This window comes from Silene latifolia, chromosome Y, assembly GCF_048544455.1.
Source record: "Silene latifolia isolate original U9 population chromosome Y, ASM4854445v1, whole genome shotgun sequence".
Lineage (NCBI taxonomy): Eukaryota > Viridiplantae > Streptophyta > Magnoliopsida > Caryophyllales > Caryophyllaceae > Silene > Silene latifolia.
The window spans coordinates 383,323,403-383,340,860 of NC_133538.1; the positions used below are offsets into that span (position 1 = coordinate 383,323,403).

Below are 17,458 nucleotides of genomic sequence, written 5' to 3' on the forward strand. Positions count from 1 at the left end.
TAGTCTGGCAGGGCTACACACTTCGGTGTGTAGTCGGTTACTATTTGAGATCGGGAGACTGGGGATGAAAGATGATCAGCTGGTTACTTGTGCCTTGTCTTATTTTAATTGAGCAGTATTGACCCCGTTGTTGTTTTGTAAAATCTGCGGTGATCCATTTGGGGATGGTGAGCAGGTTGTAACAGGTAATGTATTTAGTGAGCTTGGGGCGGTCATGGGAGAGTCGTTACGCTAGATTTAGTATCACCATCATGAGTCTTAGCATTTGTTTTGTATTTGATAGCATTTGGTTTTACATTTTTGGATTTTGGAACATTCTAACTGTTAATACCTTACCGTATCTTAATAAATGTGTGTGGGACTGTTGCTTTTGATATGTACTAACCTCGGGCAACCAAGATGGTAACAGCCTTTCATGCTGGGGTAGTCTTGGTAAGGTACCTTGGTATGAGGAGGTGTTACAAAGTGGTATCAGAGCCGACGATTCCGACACATAAAACAAATGTACCCAATAAACTTTGGGAGTCTAAATAAAATGAACCCGGGAGAGTTGTTTGGAGCTACCGCAAAGACTCTGGAGACGTCCCGGAGTCGCATTATGGCCCTCACGAACTCAAGCCGGTCACGGGGGGAATGTGTCGTGTGTTTGTTGAATATATGTGTGTCGTGTGTTGAAATCGAATGCTTGGAACATGTGATAGGAAGTGTAAAGTGTGGAATTTGGGAAGGACATTGAGAATTGGTAGAAAGGCATGATGAAATTGTTATGCGAATTTAATTGAAAACAATTTCGGCATGAAAGTGATTGGCACGTTACGTGTTTACTATGTGGTTTTCAGATTCATGACGTAATGTGTTTTATTTTGGGTAGAAAACATGATAGGATGCATTTTCGTACTGTTTGTAGCTCGTTTTGGCATGACTCGGCCGAGCAGGGTGGGTACTCGACCGAGTAGAGGGTACTCGGCCGAGTAACCAGGCACTCGACCGAGTGTTGTTTGGCAGTGAGTAGCAATGGCTGCTGGATGTGTTTACGCGACCGAGTAATTAGGTGTATTCGACCGAGTAGGGCATACTCGGCCGAGTATGGCTTATACTCGACCGAGTATGTTTCTTTTGAATTTGAAGTTGGCTACTGGAGTCGACTACTCGACCGAGTGTCAGTGATACTCGACCGAGTAGTCCTTACTCGACCGAGTATTGCTATATGCTCGGCCGAGTGCTTCTTTGGCGGAGGTTCAACTACATTTTGGGTCGTTGGCTTTTGTGCTTACGTTTCTTTACTTCTTATCAACTCAAAATGCCGCCAAAAACAACTGCCGCGCAAATTCAAGCTTCTGAGATAACAATAGATGAGATTGCTCGTATGATCGAGCAACAAGAGGCTCTTCTTGAGGCTCTCAAGAACGTGGGAAAGGGGGAAGAGAAACCTGTGGATGCTACCCAACTTAGCATCATCATCGCCCGCTTTAACCCACCTACCTATGAGGGCGTTGGGTAACCTAAGTTGCTCGAGAACTGGCATCGTGAGATGGAAAGTCTCATGGAAGTGGTCAAGTGTCCGCAAGATATGATAGGTTAGCAGGTAGTGCACTACCTGAGGGGGGAGGCCGCTGTGTGGTTGCAAAATGTCAAAGAGGATGCCAGAGCGTACTACCAGGCTGAGGGTTTTGGGGCTATACCATGGTCGGGTCTGAAGAGCGCTATGAGGGAGCAGTTTGTGCCGGAGTATATCCATCACAAGTTGAGATCTGAGTTCAATTCCTTCACTATGACCGATGATATGACCGTCACAGAGTACTATCACCGGTTCCTTTAGTTGTCTCGTTATGCTGAGGACATGCAGCTAGGGCAGAAGGGTTTGGCTCTTCGCTTTGAGAGAGGTTTGTCAGCTAAGATCATGAACCGTTTACCAGCTGGAGTCATCACTGATCTCGGGGACGTGTATCTGAGGGCTGGTCAAGCTGAGAGAATGGCAGATCTCTCCAAGGAAGCTACAGAGAGGATTGCTGCTGAGAAGAGAAAGGCTGATTGTGGGAACAACAATCAGTCGGGTAACAAGAAGGGCAACTTCAACCAAGCCAAGGCTTTTTCTGAGGGGCTGGTTTCTCTAGAGGATCTCGAGGATGGGGTGGAGGTGGTGGTCAGAGTGTGAGTGACAACTCCAACCTGTCATGCTATAACTATGGTGGCATAGGCCACAAGAGGCGAGACTGCACGAGTGCCAATACCGGAGTTGGCTCGGGAACTTTTCAGGGGAACTTCTCACAGGGTCCGAGTCAGAGCTTTGCTAGTAATCGGCAGGGTGGACCATGGAGTAACCGTGGTGGACACAACAATAATGGCGGTTTTAAACGCAACAGTGGAGGATCATATCAGCGCCCGAACAACATTGTCACCCAGGATTCGGCAACCAAGACGAGCACTTCTAATGCTTCGGTTCAAGGGGGAGGCCAGAAAAGCAGTGGGAAGCTCTTCATGATGGATAAGCAAGAAGCTCAGAACGATGCACATGTAGTTACCGGTACCTTTCTTGTTCATAATGTACCGTGTTTTATTTTGTTTGACTCGGGGGCAACACACTCTTTTGTGTCTAGGAGTCATGCTTTGTCTATTGGTTTAGGAGAGTTTGAACTTGTAAAGGACGAGGTGTTTATACCTTCCGGGGAGTCAGTGTCATGTGTTAAGTTGTACAAGGGAGTGTCTATGTTGGTCGGAGGGGTATATTTACCGGTAGACTTGCTAGAGTTTCCTATGGATGGGTTTGAGGTGATTGTCGGGATGGATTGGTTGGGTAAGTATGATGCCAAGATTGATTGTCGGCAAAAGAAAGTGTCTTTAAAGAGTCCCAGGGGTATAAGGGTGTCTTATAAGGGGTTTGTTGTGAGACCTAAGTGTAAATTCATAGCGGTAATGACCTTAAAGTCATGCTTGAGGAAGATGTACCCCTTGATTCTTTCTCAACTGAGAGATCGTTGAATAGAGCCTCAGACAGCTGCTGATATACCTGTGGTGGGAGAGTTTGATGATGTTTTTCCTGAAGAGATACCGGAGTTGCAGCCAAAGATAGATGTTGACGTCAACGTGGAGCTTAAACCGGGAACATGCCCTATATCTAAAGCAAGCACCATATCGTATGGCACCTAAGGAACTAGCTGAGTTGAAGAAATAGTTACATGAGCTGTTAGACAAGGGGTATATCCGGCCTAGTGTGTCGCCATGGGGAGCTCCAAATTTGTTTGTGAAGAAGAAAGATTGGAGCATGAGGCTATGTATCTACTACATGCAGCTTAACCGTGTTACAGTGAAAAACAAGTATTCTTTGCCTAGGATTGATGACTTGTTTGATAAGCTGAGTGAAGCAAGAGTGTTCTCTAAGATCGACTTGAGGTGAGGTTATCACAAATTGAGGATAGCGGATAAGGATATTCCAAAGACAGCTTTCCGGTCCCGTTATGGCCACTATGAGTATGTGGTAATGCCTTTTGGTTTGACTAATGCACCAACAGCTTTCATGGATCTGATGAATCGGATTTTCAGTCCGTTTTTGGATAAGTTCGTGGTTGTCTTCATTGATGATATCTTAGTCTACTCTAAGACTAAGGATGAACATGAGGAGCACCTAAGGATCATTTTGTAGACTCTGAGAGAGAACCAGCTTTATGCCAAGTTATCAAAGTGTGAGTTCTGGTTAGAAGAGGTAGCTTTTCTGGGTCATGTCATATCTAAGAAGGGAGTATCCATGGATCCTAGCAAGATTGAGGCTGTGACTAAGTGGGAATCACCAAAGAGTGTTGCTGAGGTTCAGAGTTTCTTGGGCCTTGCTGGCTACTACAGGAGGTTCGTGAAGTACTTTTCCACCATAGCACGACCTATGACTGCGTTGATGAGGAAGGAGACCATATTTTTTTGGGATGAGAGTTGTGAGACGGCGTTCCACACCTTAAAGGAGCGTTTGACCACAACTCCTATTCTAGATTTGCCAGAGGGATGTGAGAACTTTGAATTATATACCGATGCTTCAAAGAATGGTCTAGGTTGTGTGTTGATGCAGGAAGGGAAGGTTATAGCTTATGCTTTGAGGTAGCTGAAGCCATACATGGAGAACTACCCTACTCATGATCTAGAACTGGGTGTAGTTATTTTTCTCTTAAGATTTGGAGGCACTACCTTTATGGGGCAACCTTTAAGGTGTTTTCGTATCATAAGAGTAAAGTATATCTACACTCAAAAAGAGCTTAATATGCGACAGAGACGATGGATGGAGCTGATCGAGGACTACGATATGGAGATCATTTATCACGAGGGTAAGGCTAATGTTGTTGGAGATGCTCTGAGTAGGAAGAGCGTTCATTCGCTATGTACAGCTATGTCTTTGCTAAAGCTAAGGGATGCGATGTCTAAGATGGGGATCTTTATGATAAGGAAAGGGGATGCCATCGGGGATTTGACGATCGAGCCGAATTTGTATGAGAACATCAAGAGTAAGAAAGAGCTTGATCCTAAGATCCAAGAGTGGAAGTCTAGATTGGAGAGTGCCACAGTTTCCAGGTTTTCTATCCACGCAGATGGGAGTGTTCGTTTTGATGGGAGATTGTGTGTTCCTGATGATGCAGATTTGAGGAAAGTGATCCTGACAGAGGCTCATTGTACTCCTTATTCGGTTCACCCCGGTGGTGATAAGCTGTATAAAGACCTTAAGAAGACTTTCTGGTGGCCAAACATGAAGAGGGATGTAGCTGAGTTCGTGGCTAAGTGTTTGACCTGTCAGAGGGTCATGGGTGAGCAGCGGAGACCACAAGGTAAGATTCAATCTTTGGAAGTACCTGAGTGGAAGTGGGAGTCGATCTCTATGGACTTTGTGGTTGGATTACCTAGGTCACAGCAAGGTAATAACATGATTTGGGTAATTGTTGATCGGTTGACAAAGTCAGCTCATTTTGTTCCTATGAAGGATACTTGGTCCAAGATGCAGCTAGCCTTGGGTTATAGGAGACATGTGGTTCGGTTACATGGTATACCTAATGATATAGTATCGGATCGTGATGCAAGGTTTATATCTAAGTTTTGGCAACAACTGCAGGAATTGATGGGTACTACCTTGATGATGAGCACCGCTTTTTATCCTGCAACTGATGGTCAGACTGAGAGGACTATCAAGACCTTGCACGACATGTTGAGAGCATGTGTCATGGAGTTTGGGGGAAGCTGGGAGGATAGGCTTGATCTGATTGAGTTTTCTTATAACAACATTTATCATACTAGTATCGGGATGGGACCTTTTGAGGCTATCTATGGTCGGAAGTGCCGAAGTCTAGTTTGTTGGGACGACAGTTCAGAGGCTGTGGTTTTAGGACCACAGCTGTGTAGGATATGGTTGAGCAAGTTCGGTTAATTCATCTAAAGATGAAAGAAGCTCAAGATCGTCAGAAGAGTTATGCCGACTTGCACCGTAGAGACATAGAGTTCGCAGTAGGTGACAAGGTCCTTTTGAAAGTGTCACCTATGCGAGGAGTGATGAGATTTGGAAAGAAAGGCAAGCTGAGCCAGAAGTTTATACGTCCTTATGAGATTTTGGATCTCACAGGCAAGGTAGCCTACAAGTTAGCCTTGCCAGCAGCTTTGGATAGAGTCCACAATGTCTTTCATGTTTCACAGCTCCGGAAGTGTGTGAGTGACCCGTCACATGTACTTGAAGTTGAGAATATCGAGCTTGATGAGTCCTTGTCCTATGCTGAGGTTCCTAAGGAGATCCTAGACCGCAAAGTACGCAAGACAAGGAATGGTGAGACCATTTTACTCAAGGTACTTTGGTCCAATCATAATGTGGAAGAGGCCACATGGGAACCAGAAGAGGCTATGCGAGAGCGTTTTCCTAACCTTTTTTATCAGGTATGGTTGGTTACGGGGACGTAACCGTTGTCTTTTTACGGGGGTAGGAGATGGTCGCATGTGTGTTTTTGGGGTAGTTTGAGTCGGGTTACTTGGGATTTGTGATGTTTTGTGCTAGTATATTGTTGGTATGTTGTGTCGGGAGGTCGTTTTGTTGTGTTTGTTTTGGGTAGAGTGTGAACTTCGGGGACAAAGTTCTTTTTAAGGGGGGAAGACTGTAATACTATGGATTTTATAGGCTGGTACTCAACCGAGAATATAAACTCCGAATCTCTTCTCTGTGTGTGTGGATGATCGTAGCAATCACATTCAATCCTTTATTCCTCCGTCGGTAAGTCTTTATCTCCTTGATTGTTGTTGATTATTTTCTAGGGTCGTCTTTTATCATGTATTGGGGGAAATGGGGTTTTGCAATTAGTAATTGTGTTATGTGATTATTGTTTAGGCGAAGACTTCGTAGAGGAGCCGTTCTAGTTGCTTAATTCTCTTCACTGTTGTTGTTACTAAGGTAGGGTTTCCCTACTCAGTTACTGTTAATTGATTTAAGATGTAATTGTATTGTGTATGCCCGTTTCTGCTGATCATTGGAGTGTTGGTGTTGTGGTGGTGGTTGTGATGTTGTTGTGTTGGTTCTGGTGGACTGACTTGCGGGGGCCGGGTCGCTTCACGCCCTAGTTCACCCTCCGTGGAACCCATCATGGGAGGGGATGTGCACATTAAGGGACAGGGTTATCGCTCGTTGATGAGCGGGATTTTGGTAGGGTTTGGCTGCGGTCCCCCCACTGGTGGCGTGCACTACCTGTTGCGATGGGTAGTCTGGCAGGGCTACAAACTTTGGTGTGTAGTCGGTTACTGTGTGAGATCGGGAGACTGAGGATGGAGGATGATCAGCTTGTTACTTGTGCCTTGTCTTATTTTAATTGAGCAGTACTGACCCCGTTGTTGTTTTGTAAAATCTGCGCTGATCCATTCGGAGATGGTGAGCAGGCTGTGATAGGTAATGCATTTGGTGAGCTTGGGGCGGTTATGGGAGAGTCGTCATGCGAGATTTAGTATCACCATCATGAGTCTTAGCATTTGTTTTGTATTTGATAGCATTTGGTTTTACATTTTTGGATTTCGGAACATTATAACTTTTAATACCTTACCGTATCTTAATAAATGTGTTTGGGACTGTTGCTTTTGGTATGTACTAACCTCAGGCAACCGATATGGTAACAGCCTTTCATGCTGGGGTGGTCCTGGTAAGGTACCTTGGTATGAGGGGGTGTTACAGTAACAGGAGTAGAAGTCCCCAGCAAATTGATATAGTAAGCCTCAAAAGCTTTCTGAATCTCCTCAGGGTCAGTGCATAGATTGTTGTGTTGGGGCTGGTGTCCTTTACAGTTAGTGCAAGGACTTATAAATCTCTAAAAGGATCAAAGGGTATACTTTTGTATCATAATCAGTTGGTCCACGTTTATCAATAACGGTTGGCTTGCTAGATAAGTTTGACGTTATTGTCATACAGATGGCGGTGATCAACTGGTCCCTAAAAGTCACACCTATAGGATACGTTTAAGAGATGTGACGGTATGAAAATACAGTCATGTAGATGCCAATTTTGACTAACCAGTTAGTCTGAGTTATTTGACTAATAATTAGTCAAAATGTGATGTTGAGATATTTTATTTAATGCGGATTAAATAATAATGGCTAAAGGCGGATTAAGCGATTAATTAAGTAAATTAAATATAAAGCGATTTATATTTAATTAAATGTATATTGAATATAATTATACAATATTGTCTTTGTCGGACATGTATTAATAATTCAACTAACCCGTATTATTAGTTGATGCCTTAATTTCCGATAACCGATGACAGTTTATAATGAAACCGCGTCATATACACTTAGCGAATTACATGTCGGACTACGAGTTAAGATGAAGAGGAAATGAAAGCCCATTCCTCTCCCTTGGACTCGGTTTTGGCCGAATGGGATAGACAAAAGAGAGCTCTCTCTCTTTTGTAACCTAATGCTAATTCATTTGAAAAACAACTAGGGTTTTGGAGATCAATTTTCTCTAAAACCTAGATCTCTCATCTAAGCAAAACTCACAAAATAATCCTCTCAATATTGCAAGGCAATTAGAGGATTCATTCTAGCACAAGGGCATTTCTCGGACATTCTTGGGTGCAACAATTAGGAGGAGATCTACTTTGATCTCTCATTGCCGAATTGCTCTAGGACCGGAGGTTATTACTTAATCTTTATCGTTTCATTATGTTTTTCGTTTATGACCATGTTTCACATATTAAATTTACGTTATAATCCTTAAATTTAAAGGGTCTTATACGGATATTACCCTACAAGTGGTATCAGAGCCAGGTTACGTAAATTTTTCTATGTGATTTTCATCAAACGATTTCTGAATCGATGAATTTTTGTTCAAAAAAAATGTCACGGCTGCAATTTTTTTTCTCGGCAATTTTTAATTGCTGCGTTTTTTTTGTTTGTTTTGTGCCTTGGGATCCGTGTCTTGTATACACGGTGATGGTTGTCTTTTGTTTTGTTTTCATTTTGATCTTTGCATATTGTTTTGTAATCGATATTCATCGCAATATGTTAAAGATCTATCAAAATGATTGCATAAAATTTCGTGTGGCAATTTTTTTGTATCGGCCAAGTTTTTTTGGAAAACCGTGTGGCCTTCATGTATCACGGCCCGTTTTTCCTGTTTTTGCATTGATTTGCGTGCCACACATTTTTGTTAGATCGTTCGATCTCTTGTTTTCAATCATTCTTCACATGTTGTAATTTTAACCGATAATTATTGCAATATGTTGAAGATGTAACAATTGTAATTTGATTTCTATACGGATTAGATTAAAATTGCAATTGTGTTTTATCAAACCGTTTTGTTTTGATCTTTTGTTGCTCACGATTTTGAGCCGTATAAATTTTTTTTTGGCTTTTTGATGCACTCGGCAATTTCAGCATTTAAAAAAAAAAAAAAAAAATTTCTGGGTACTGTTCACGCCCAGCAGTGACGAAAAAAAAAAAAAAAAAAAAATTTTGGTTTTTTTTTCCCGGCCTTTTATTGCATAAAACGGTTTTATGCTCTCGCTTGATAGTGAAACGGTTCACCCACGTAAAATTAAGTTACTTTAAAACGATTTATAGTAACGGATTATCTCGGATTAAAATTAACTTGACTAAAGCGATTTTGTCATATAATTTTAATTGTCTTTGGTGGTTTGGATAAATTTAACATAATTACGGAATTATGTCACGAATAAATTTAAATTTTAGTTGATGCATTTTATTTATCGTTTTTGATTTTTGAATGTTTTTAATTACGTATTTATTTATTTTTGCAAACGGTTGTAACTTAGTGTGGCCTTAGTAGAACGTGTTACCGTAATGATGGAACACGGTCTTGGTTGTATTTTGAGATCTCGTATCTCCCTTTATTTCTTTTAATTACAGTTTTTTATTTAGAATGTAAATAGGTTTATATTTTGTAAATTTTAATTGTAATTTTGAGAAGACTAAAGAAGGAGACCGGATGCACACTCCCGCTACTTGGACAAAGATGGAACATCAAGACAAGCTTTTCGGGTCCAACGGTGGATTCCAAAGTTGTATTATGTTCTTTTTACTAGGATAGGCCACACTAGGAATTTTTATTTACGTATTGCATTCATTTATTTATTTTATCGCAACGATAGTATGCATCATTTTCCGCCTAAAAACCAAACCACCTAATTATTGCATGAAAACTGACACATATAGAGGTCACGAGTTAGTTTTCTTTGACATTCTTATGTCACATGATTTTAAGCCATCACCTAAATTAATTCATTCACGCAGACGCTAGTTATTCGTTCACTTAATATGAATTATAATTAAGTTGATGGGATCTTCCTCGTATAAACAAAAATTGAGAATAGTCTTTATAGGTCAAACTCCAATGAGTCCCTTCTTCGTCGGTAGGCATAATATGACCCCTTCTACGTCGGGTAAGTTGGAACCGATTGACTTATTTTATCTCAACACTATGGTCACTCGTACGATCCTGTGATTATGGTGGACTATAGATAGGATTTCCAGAAATCTATCGACCAAGAGTTTTTACGGAAGAACTAGCTAAACAGTTGGCTTATCAATTTACGGAAATTGAGTCTTGGGATCACTTGTATTATTCTTGAGGGAGATCAATTATACAAGTGCAATGAGTCTACACGATTAAAATGAATTTTAAATAGACTTAAATCACCTCGATGAGTTGCTTATTTCGTTTTTGTTTTTCTTTCTTTTCCGTGTAGATCACGAACTTTTAAACTGCTAAAAACAAATGGTGGTTCTACGACAACCCAATGCCAAGTGCCACATTGGACCGTGAGTCCTGGCTTCGGATCTTCATGAATCGGATGAATCGGTCTACTCGATCAAGAATGATGGATCAAACTTCGCGGGACCGGGAGGCGGCATTACGGAATGCTTTGCCGCTGACGGAAGCTCAAATATCTATTAGAGCCCATCCCGCAAACCCGAGTCCCACGGCTAGAGCTTCTGAAATCACCAAGTTTAACGATTTCTGTATGGAAGCGGGTGCGATTAAAAACGTACTCATTTTTGCAATGGAACCCAATTTGCAGAAACGCTTCATAGCCCATGGTGCGAACAAGATTTTCACCACGCTCACCAAGGAATTCTCGAAAGCACTGAGAATCGTGACCTATGAGCATACCACTCGCTTCTTTGATGCGAGACTCCAGAAGGGCCAACCAGTTAGCCCACACATTCTCAGCATGATTGAGAATGTCGAGAAGCTGGAGACCTTTGATTGTAAGATCAGCGAGAACATTGTGATCGACCGCATGCTTCACTCACTCCACGATGGTTTTTCGCAATTTAGAGCGAATTACTATATGAATGATTTGAAGAAAAGTCCCCATGAACTGCACTCCTTCTCGTACGACCGAGAAGGACATGAAGTTCAGTGGGAGCTTGAAACAGGATGTTCTCGTTGTGACAAACAAGGGGAAAGGTAAGGGCAAAGCTCAGGCAAACCTAGCAGTAGGTAAACCGAAGTTCAAGAAGTCGGGTTCAGGTAAAAGTGGGCCTGGTGAGTCGAGCACATTATCAGGCACGACAAAGAGCAAGAATGAAAACATGGAATGCCATCATTGCCACAAGACTGGGCATTGGAGGCGTACATGTCCTATTTATCATGAGGACTTAAAGGCAGGTCGTGTTAAACCTGTTGGTATGTCTTCTTCTTCTTCTACTTTTATTCATATGATTGAGATTAACCACGCAAGTTACGGAACTTGGGTACTTGATATTGGTTGTGGTTCTCATCTGTGTAATCATGTGCGGGGGCTCAAAACATCGAACCCCTCGTAAAGGGTGAGGTGGACCTGCGTGTTGGGAATGGAGCAAGAGTGGCTGCCATCTCAAAGGGGACATATGTGATCCAGCTTCCTAGCGGATTTGAGTTGTCATTATATGACTCCTATTATGTACCCAGTCTTTCCAAAAACATTATTTCAGTTTCTGCACTTGACAAACTTGGATTTTCATTTGTAATAGAGAATAATACTTGCATTTTCTCTTTACACGATATGATTTATGGCAAGGCAGTCTCCATGAACGGAATTTATGTTTTAGATCAGACCACCGAAATATTACACGTAATGAATAAAAAGTTAAAGGTTGGTGACAAAGATCAAACGTATCTATGGCACTGCCGTATGGGACACATTAATGAGAAACGCGTCAAACAGCTCATCAAGAATGGAGCTATCTCGGCCTTTGATTTTCAATCATTTGGCACGTGTGAATCATGTCTCATCGGTAAGATGACTCGGATTTCCTTCAAAGGTGTTGGAATGCGCGCTGCTGACCTATTAGGACTCATACACACGGATGTATGTGGTCCTATGTCAATCACCGCACGAGAAGGCTATAGGTATTTCATCACTTTCACGGATGATTTAAGTAGATATGGCTATGTCTACTTAATGAAACATAAAAGTGAATCCTTTGAGAAATTCAAAGAATACCGAGAATAGGGTCTGAGAACCTATTGGGTAGAAAGATTAAAACACTACGTTCAGATCGTGGTGGCGAGTATCCTTCTCATGAGTTTGATCAACACCTAAAGGACTGTGGGATTGCCCTCTAGTTAACTCCACCTGGAACACCTCAATTGAATGGTGTGTCCGAACGGAGAAATCGAACACTACTTGATATGGTTCGATCCATGATGAGTCACACCGTGTTGCCTGACTCATTGTGGGGTTATGCTCTTTTGTCAGCCGCTCTAATACTTAACCGAAGTCCGTCTAAAGCTGTTGACAAGACTCCATATGAACTATGGAAGGGAACGGTCCCTAACTTGTCCTTTATACGGGTTTGGGGCTGCGAGGCTTATGTCAAGTGGAGACACGAGGATAAGCTCGGCCCGCGATCGGTCAAGACATACTTTATAGGTTATCCTAAAGGAACACTTGGTCATTACTTTTATTCGCCAACCGAACAACGTGTTTTTGTTGCGGCTAGTGCGACATTCTTAGAGAAGGAATTTCTCTAGAATGCAAAGAGTGATAGAACCTTCGACCTGTCGGAGATTCCAGAACCAAATACCGAGCAACCATTGGAGGAACCAATTCCTTCAATCCCGGCTGCGGTGAATATTCTTGAGGAACCTAGGAGGTCGGGAAGAGTCTCTATTCCTCCAGATAGATACATTGGTATGGTCGAGGAACATGACATAGATGACGTTCTACTCTTAACGAGTAGTGAACCCGCAACCTATAAAGGTGCCATGACTAGTTCTGACTCAAAGCTATGGCTTGAGGCCATGCAATCCGAGATGGACTCTATGTATGAGAACAACGTATGGGATCTTGTTGACTTACCTGCTAAGGTTCGTCCCCTTCAATGCAAATGGCTTTACAAGATAAAGCATTCTGTGGAATGTCAACAAGATATCTACAAAGCACGACTAGTTGCTAAAGGTTTCACCCAAGTGCCAGGCTTGCAGTACGATGAAATTTTTGCACCCGTAGTCATGCTGCGTTCCATTCGGATTATCTTAGCGATCGCCGCTTTTCATGACTATGAAATTTGGCAAATGGATGTGAAAACCGCCTTCTTAAACGGCTTTTTGGAGGAAGAGTTGTACATGGTACAACCCGAAGGTTTCATCGATCCACAACATCCTAAGAAAGTATGCAAACTTAAGCGTTCCATTTATGGACTTAAGCAAGCATCTCGGAGTTGGAATCATCGCTTCGACCAAGTGATTAAAGAAAATGGATTTACTCGATCGGTCGAGGAACCATGTCTTTATATCAAGTCGAGTGGGAGCAAGATTGTCTTCCTAATATTGTATGTCGATGACATACTCCTGATTGGGAATGACATACCTCTCTTAACTTCGGTGAAAGTATGGTTGAAAAACCATTTCCAGATGAAAGATCTGGGTGAGGCACAAAGAATTCTAGGCATCCGTATCTATCGAGACAGATCACGACGGATGCTATCTCTCAGTCAGGAGTCTTACATAGACAAAGTCCTAGAGAGATTCAGCATGACTAGCTCCAAGAAGGGGTTTCTTCCCATGGCTCCAGGGGTGTATTTGAGCAAGTCTCAGGCACCAGAGACACCGGAAGAGAAAGAGCGCATGGCACGGATTCCTTATGCTTCGGCTATAGGATCAATCATGTATGCCATGATATGCACACGTCCGGACGTGGCATATGCATTGAGTATGACAAGTCGATTCCAACAAAGATCCGGTGAATCACATTGGGTGGCTGTCAAGAACATTCTTAAGTACCTACGGAGGACTAAAGATTGGGCATTGACTTATGGAGGCCCTCAAAAGCTATGCGCAACCGATTCTGTGAGATGCTAGCTTCCAAACGGATCGAGATGACTCGAAATCTCGGTCTGGATTCGTTTTTACTCTTAATGGCGCTGCGATCAATCGGAAGAGTTCCAAACAAAGTGTTACAAAGATTCTACGATCGAGTCCGAGTACTATGCCGCGTCTGAAGCTACAAAGGAAGCGATATAGATGCGTCAATTCTTACATGGACTATCTGTAGTGCCTAGTTCGAATGACCCGATCACCATCTATTGCGACAATAGAGGTGCCATCTTCCAAGCTAAGGAGCCAAAGTCTAGCAACAAGTCTAGACATGTACAACGGAAAGCTCATCTAATCCGAGATTACGTGGAGCAAAAGGAAGTAGTGATAGAAAAGATTGCTACAGATAATAACATAGCAGATCCTCTCACTAAACCATTACGACAAGATAAGCATGAAGGGCATGTTAATTCCATGGGAATTAAACGTGTTCCTAAGTTGTAGTACTCTTTTATGGATTAGATTCATTATCTCTTGTACTCTATACGACATCATCGTTTTGATAATTTTTTATATATTTTGTTTTTCATGTGGTTTTGTACGACAAATTTGAACACCACAAAGTGAACTGAACAAACATAATATTTTTGGTCCTTAATTGTCCACGTGAGCTGATAACTCAAGGTAATTATTTTTGTGACGTTGGTTGATGGTGGGTTCAACGAGCCATAAGTCAACAGGTTGACAGACCAATCACAGAGGCGATTTATACGGATATCTCGTAGGACACAATTGTGACATCAACGTGGAGTCCTAAATGTTTTACAACATTCGGTGCCCGGTCGTGGATAGGACCTCCATGGTGATCCTAAGAGTCGATTCTTTTGACTATCGACTGTCTCTTGAGACTAAGGCAGATTTTGGGTAACTTTGGTTTCTTTCTCACGGTCATCCGTAACAGGGGGCCAAGTAGATTGTTTCTGGGTCATTTCATGCTGTGCTTAGATCGGAAGGAGTTCGAGTTGAAGGAAATATTCACCTTTATCGTGTACTCGATATTTCTCGGGGCCACTCGAGGAGTCAGAATCGAAATGCATGGCCATGCTCGGATACGGATTCGTTTTATCGGTTAAGTTACTCTCTAGTCGGGGAAACCACTCTAGATACAGATCGATTGTAAAATACGACCTTTGCGGATCCGGATCTGCAAATTGTTTTACATTGAGTGGGAGAAATTTTAAATGAATATGAGAATCGGTTATCGCACATTCACTTGTACGGACAAGTGGGAGTTTGTTGGAGGTGGTGTCCTCCAGTTAGTGCGGATAACGTCATTGCACATACACTTGTACGGACAAGTGGGAGCTTGTTGGGGCTGGTGTCCTTTACAGTTAGTGCAAGGACTTATAAATCTCTAAAAGGATCAAAGGGTATACTTTTGTATCATAATCAGTTGGTCCACGTTTATCAATAACGGTTGGCTTGCTAGATAAGTTTGACGTTATTGTCATACAGATGGCGGTGATCAACTGGTCCCTAAAAGTCACACCTATAGGATACGTTTGAGAGATGTGACGGTATGAAAATACAGTCATGTAGATGCCAAATTTGACTAACCAGTTAGTCTGAGTTATTTGACTAATAATTAGTCAAAATGTGATGTTGAGATATTTTATTTAATGCGGATTAAATAATAATGGCTAAGGCGGATTAAGCAGTTAATTCGTAAATTAAATATAAAGCGATTTATATTTAATTAAATGTATATTGAATATAATTATACAATATTGTCTTTGTCGGACATGTATTAATAATTCAACTAACCCGTATTATTAGTTGATGCCTTAATTTCCGATAACCGATGACAGTTTATAATGAAACCGCGTCATATACACTTAGCGAATTACATGTCGGACTACGAGTTAAGATGAAGAGGAAATGAAAGCCCATTCCTCTCCCTTGGACTCGGTTTTGGCCGAATGGGATAGACAAAAGAGAGCTCTCTCTCTTTTGTAACCTAATGCTAATTCATTTGAAAAACAACTAGGGTTTTGGAGATCAATTTCTCTCTAAAACCTAGATCTCTCATCTAAGCAAAACTCACAAAATAATCCTCTCAATATTGCAAGGCAGTTAGAGGATTCATTCTAGCACAAGGGCATTTCTCGGACATTCTTGGGTGCAACAATTAGGAGGAGATCTACTTTGATCTCTCATTGCCGAATTGCTCTAGGACCGGAGGTTATTACTTAATCTTTATCGTTTCATTATGTTTTTCGTTTATGACCATGTTTCACATATTAAATTTACGTTATAATCCTTAAATTTAAAGGGTCTTATACGGATATTACCCTACATGTTGTTCATGTCCCTGACTTGGAAGACCCTATTCCTAGCCCTTCTCTTCTTAATTGCAGCATAGAAGAAGGCAGTATTCTCATCCCCATACTTCATCCAATCACATTTAGCCTTTTGTTTCAGAAACTAATCCCAGGCTTTAACCATATCTTTCAGATCCTTGGCACAAGCTCTCTCATTTTCAATCCACTCCTTGTTCAAGGGATCTGAATCAAGTAGGGATTGGAAATGTCTAAGAGACAATTCAGTCAAGTGGGCAACATTCTCAATATCCCCAAAATTCTCCTTATTGAGTGTCTTTTGCCCTTTCTTCAAACCTTTTAACTTACTCAAAGTTTTGAACATAGGAGTGCCCTGCACTTCCCTATTCCAGCCATTCAGAACAATATCCTTATAATCAGTGGCAATGGACCACATATTAAAGTATTTAAAAGTGGATCCCCTCCTTTGTCTCTCTTCCTCTAGGTGAACTAGACCAGGACAATGGTCAAAGAGCCCCTCAGGGAGGTAGTGAACAAAGCTATCAGGGAACTGATCTAACCACTCCTCATTAATGAAAGCCATGTCAATCCTACTATAAATAAGGGTGTCATTCTCTTGTTTATTCTTCCAAGTATAAAATGCCCCTTTTGCCATCAGGTCAGTCAACTGACAGTCCCTAATGGTATCAGCCAGTGGTCTAATTTCAGCATTAGTAATCTCAGCACCCCCAATTCTCTCATTTCTCCCCATGACAGCATTGAAGTCACCATAAAGAAGCCACGGATCATTGAGCTGCATATGATAATTTCTAATGCTATGCCAAAGAGGCTCTCTATCTCCCAAGGTGTTAAGGCCATACACCACAGTGAATTAGAAGCCTTTCCTTCTTGCTTTATCAAACACCTTAGCATGAATACTCTGAATACTAATATCCAGAACATCCACCTCAAACAACCCAGGATCCCAAATTAGCCAAATCCGACCTCCAGGATGAAGGTTAGAGTTAGTACAGATGGACCAACTAGCACATATACTATTACTCACTTTTTTCCAATTCCTACTTTTTATTTTAATTTCTAAAATACCAAACAAGCCAACTTTATTTATAGTAAGGAACCTCTTTATTTCATGTTGCTTGTTTGGGTTATTCATACCCCTAACATTCCAAGCACCATAGCTACCCATAATCAGCTATAGCAGAACTTGGACCTCCTTTTTCAAACATCTTACTGTCCATTAACCCCCTTCTAGTCTTCTGCAGAGAATGAGTAAGAGATTCCATGAATGAGAGCCCTCCAGGGGTAAAATTTCTCTTCTCACCATTTTCTTGTCTCATCAGCTTAGTGATAATCCTCCTAG

General features: G+C 41.7%; 1 protein-coding gene across 1 annotated transcript; it reads right to left on the reverse strand.

The window, feature by feature from the left end:
• Positions 1–16,243: 16,243 nt before the first annotated feature.
• Positions 16,244–16,897, reverse strand: LOC141631975 (uncharacterized). The gene has a single exon (XM_074444575.1). The coding sequence runs from the start codon at positions 16,895–16,897 to the stop codon at positions 16,244–16,246; it is 654 nt and encodes a 217-aa protein (XP_074300676.1).
• Positions 16,898–17,458: the final 561 nt, after the last annotated feature.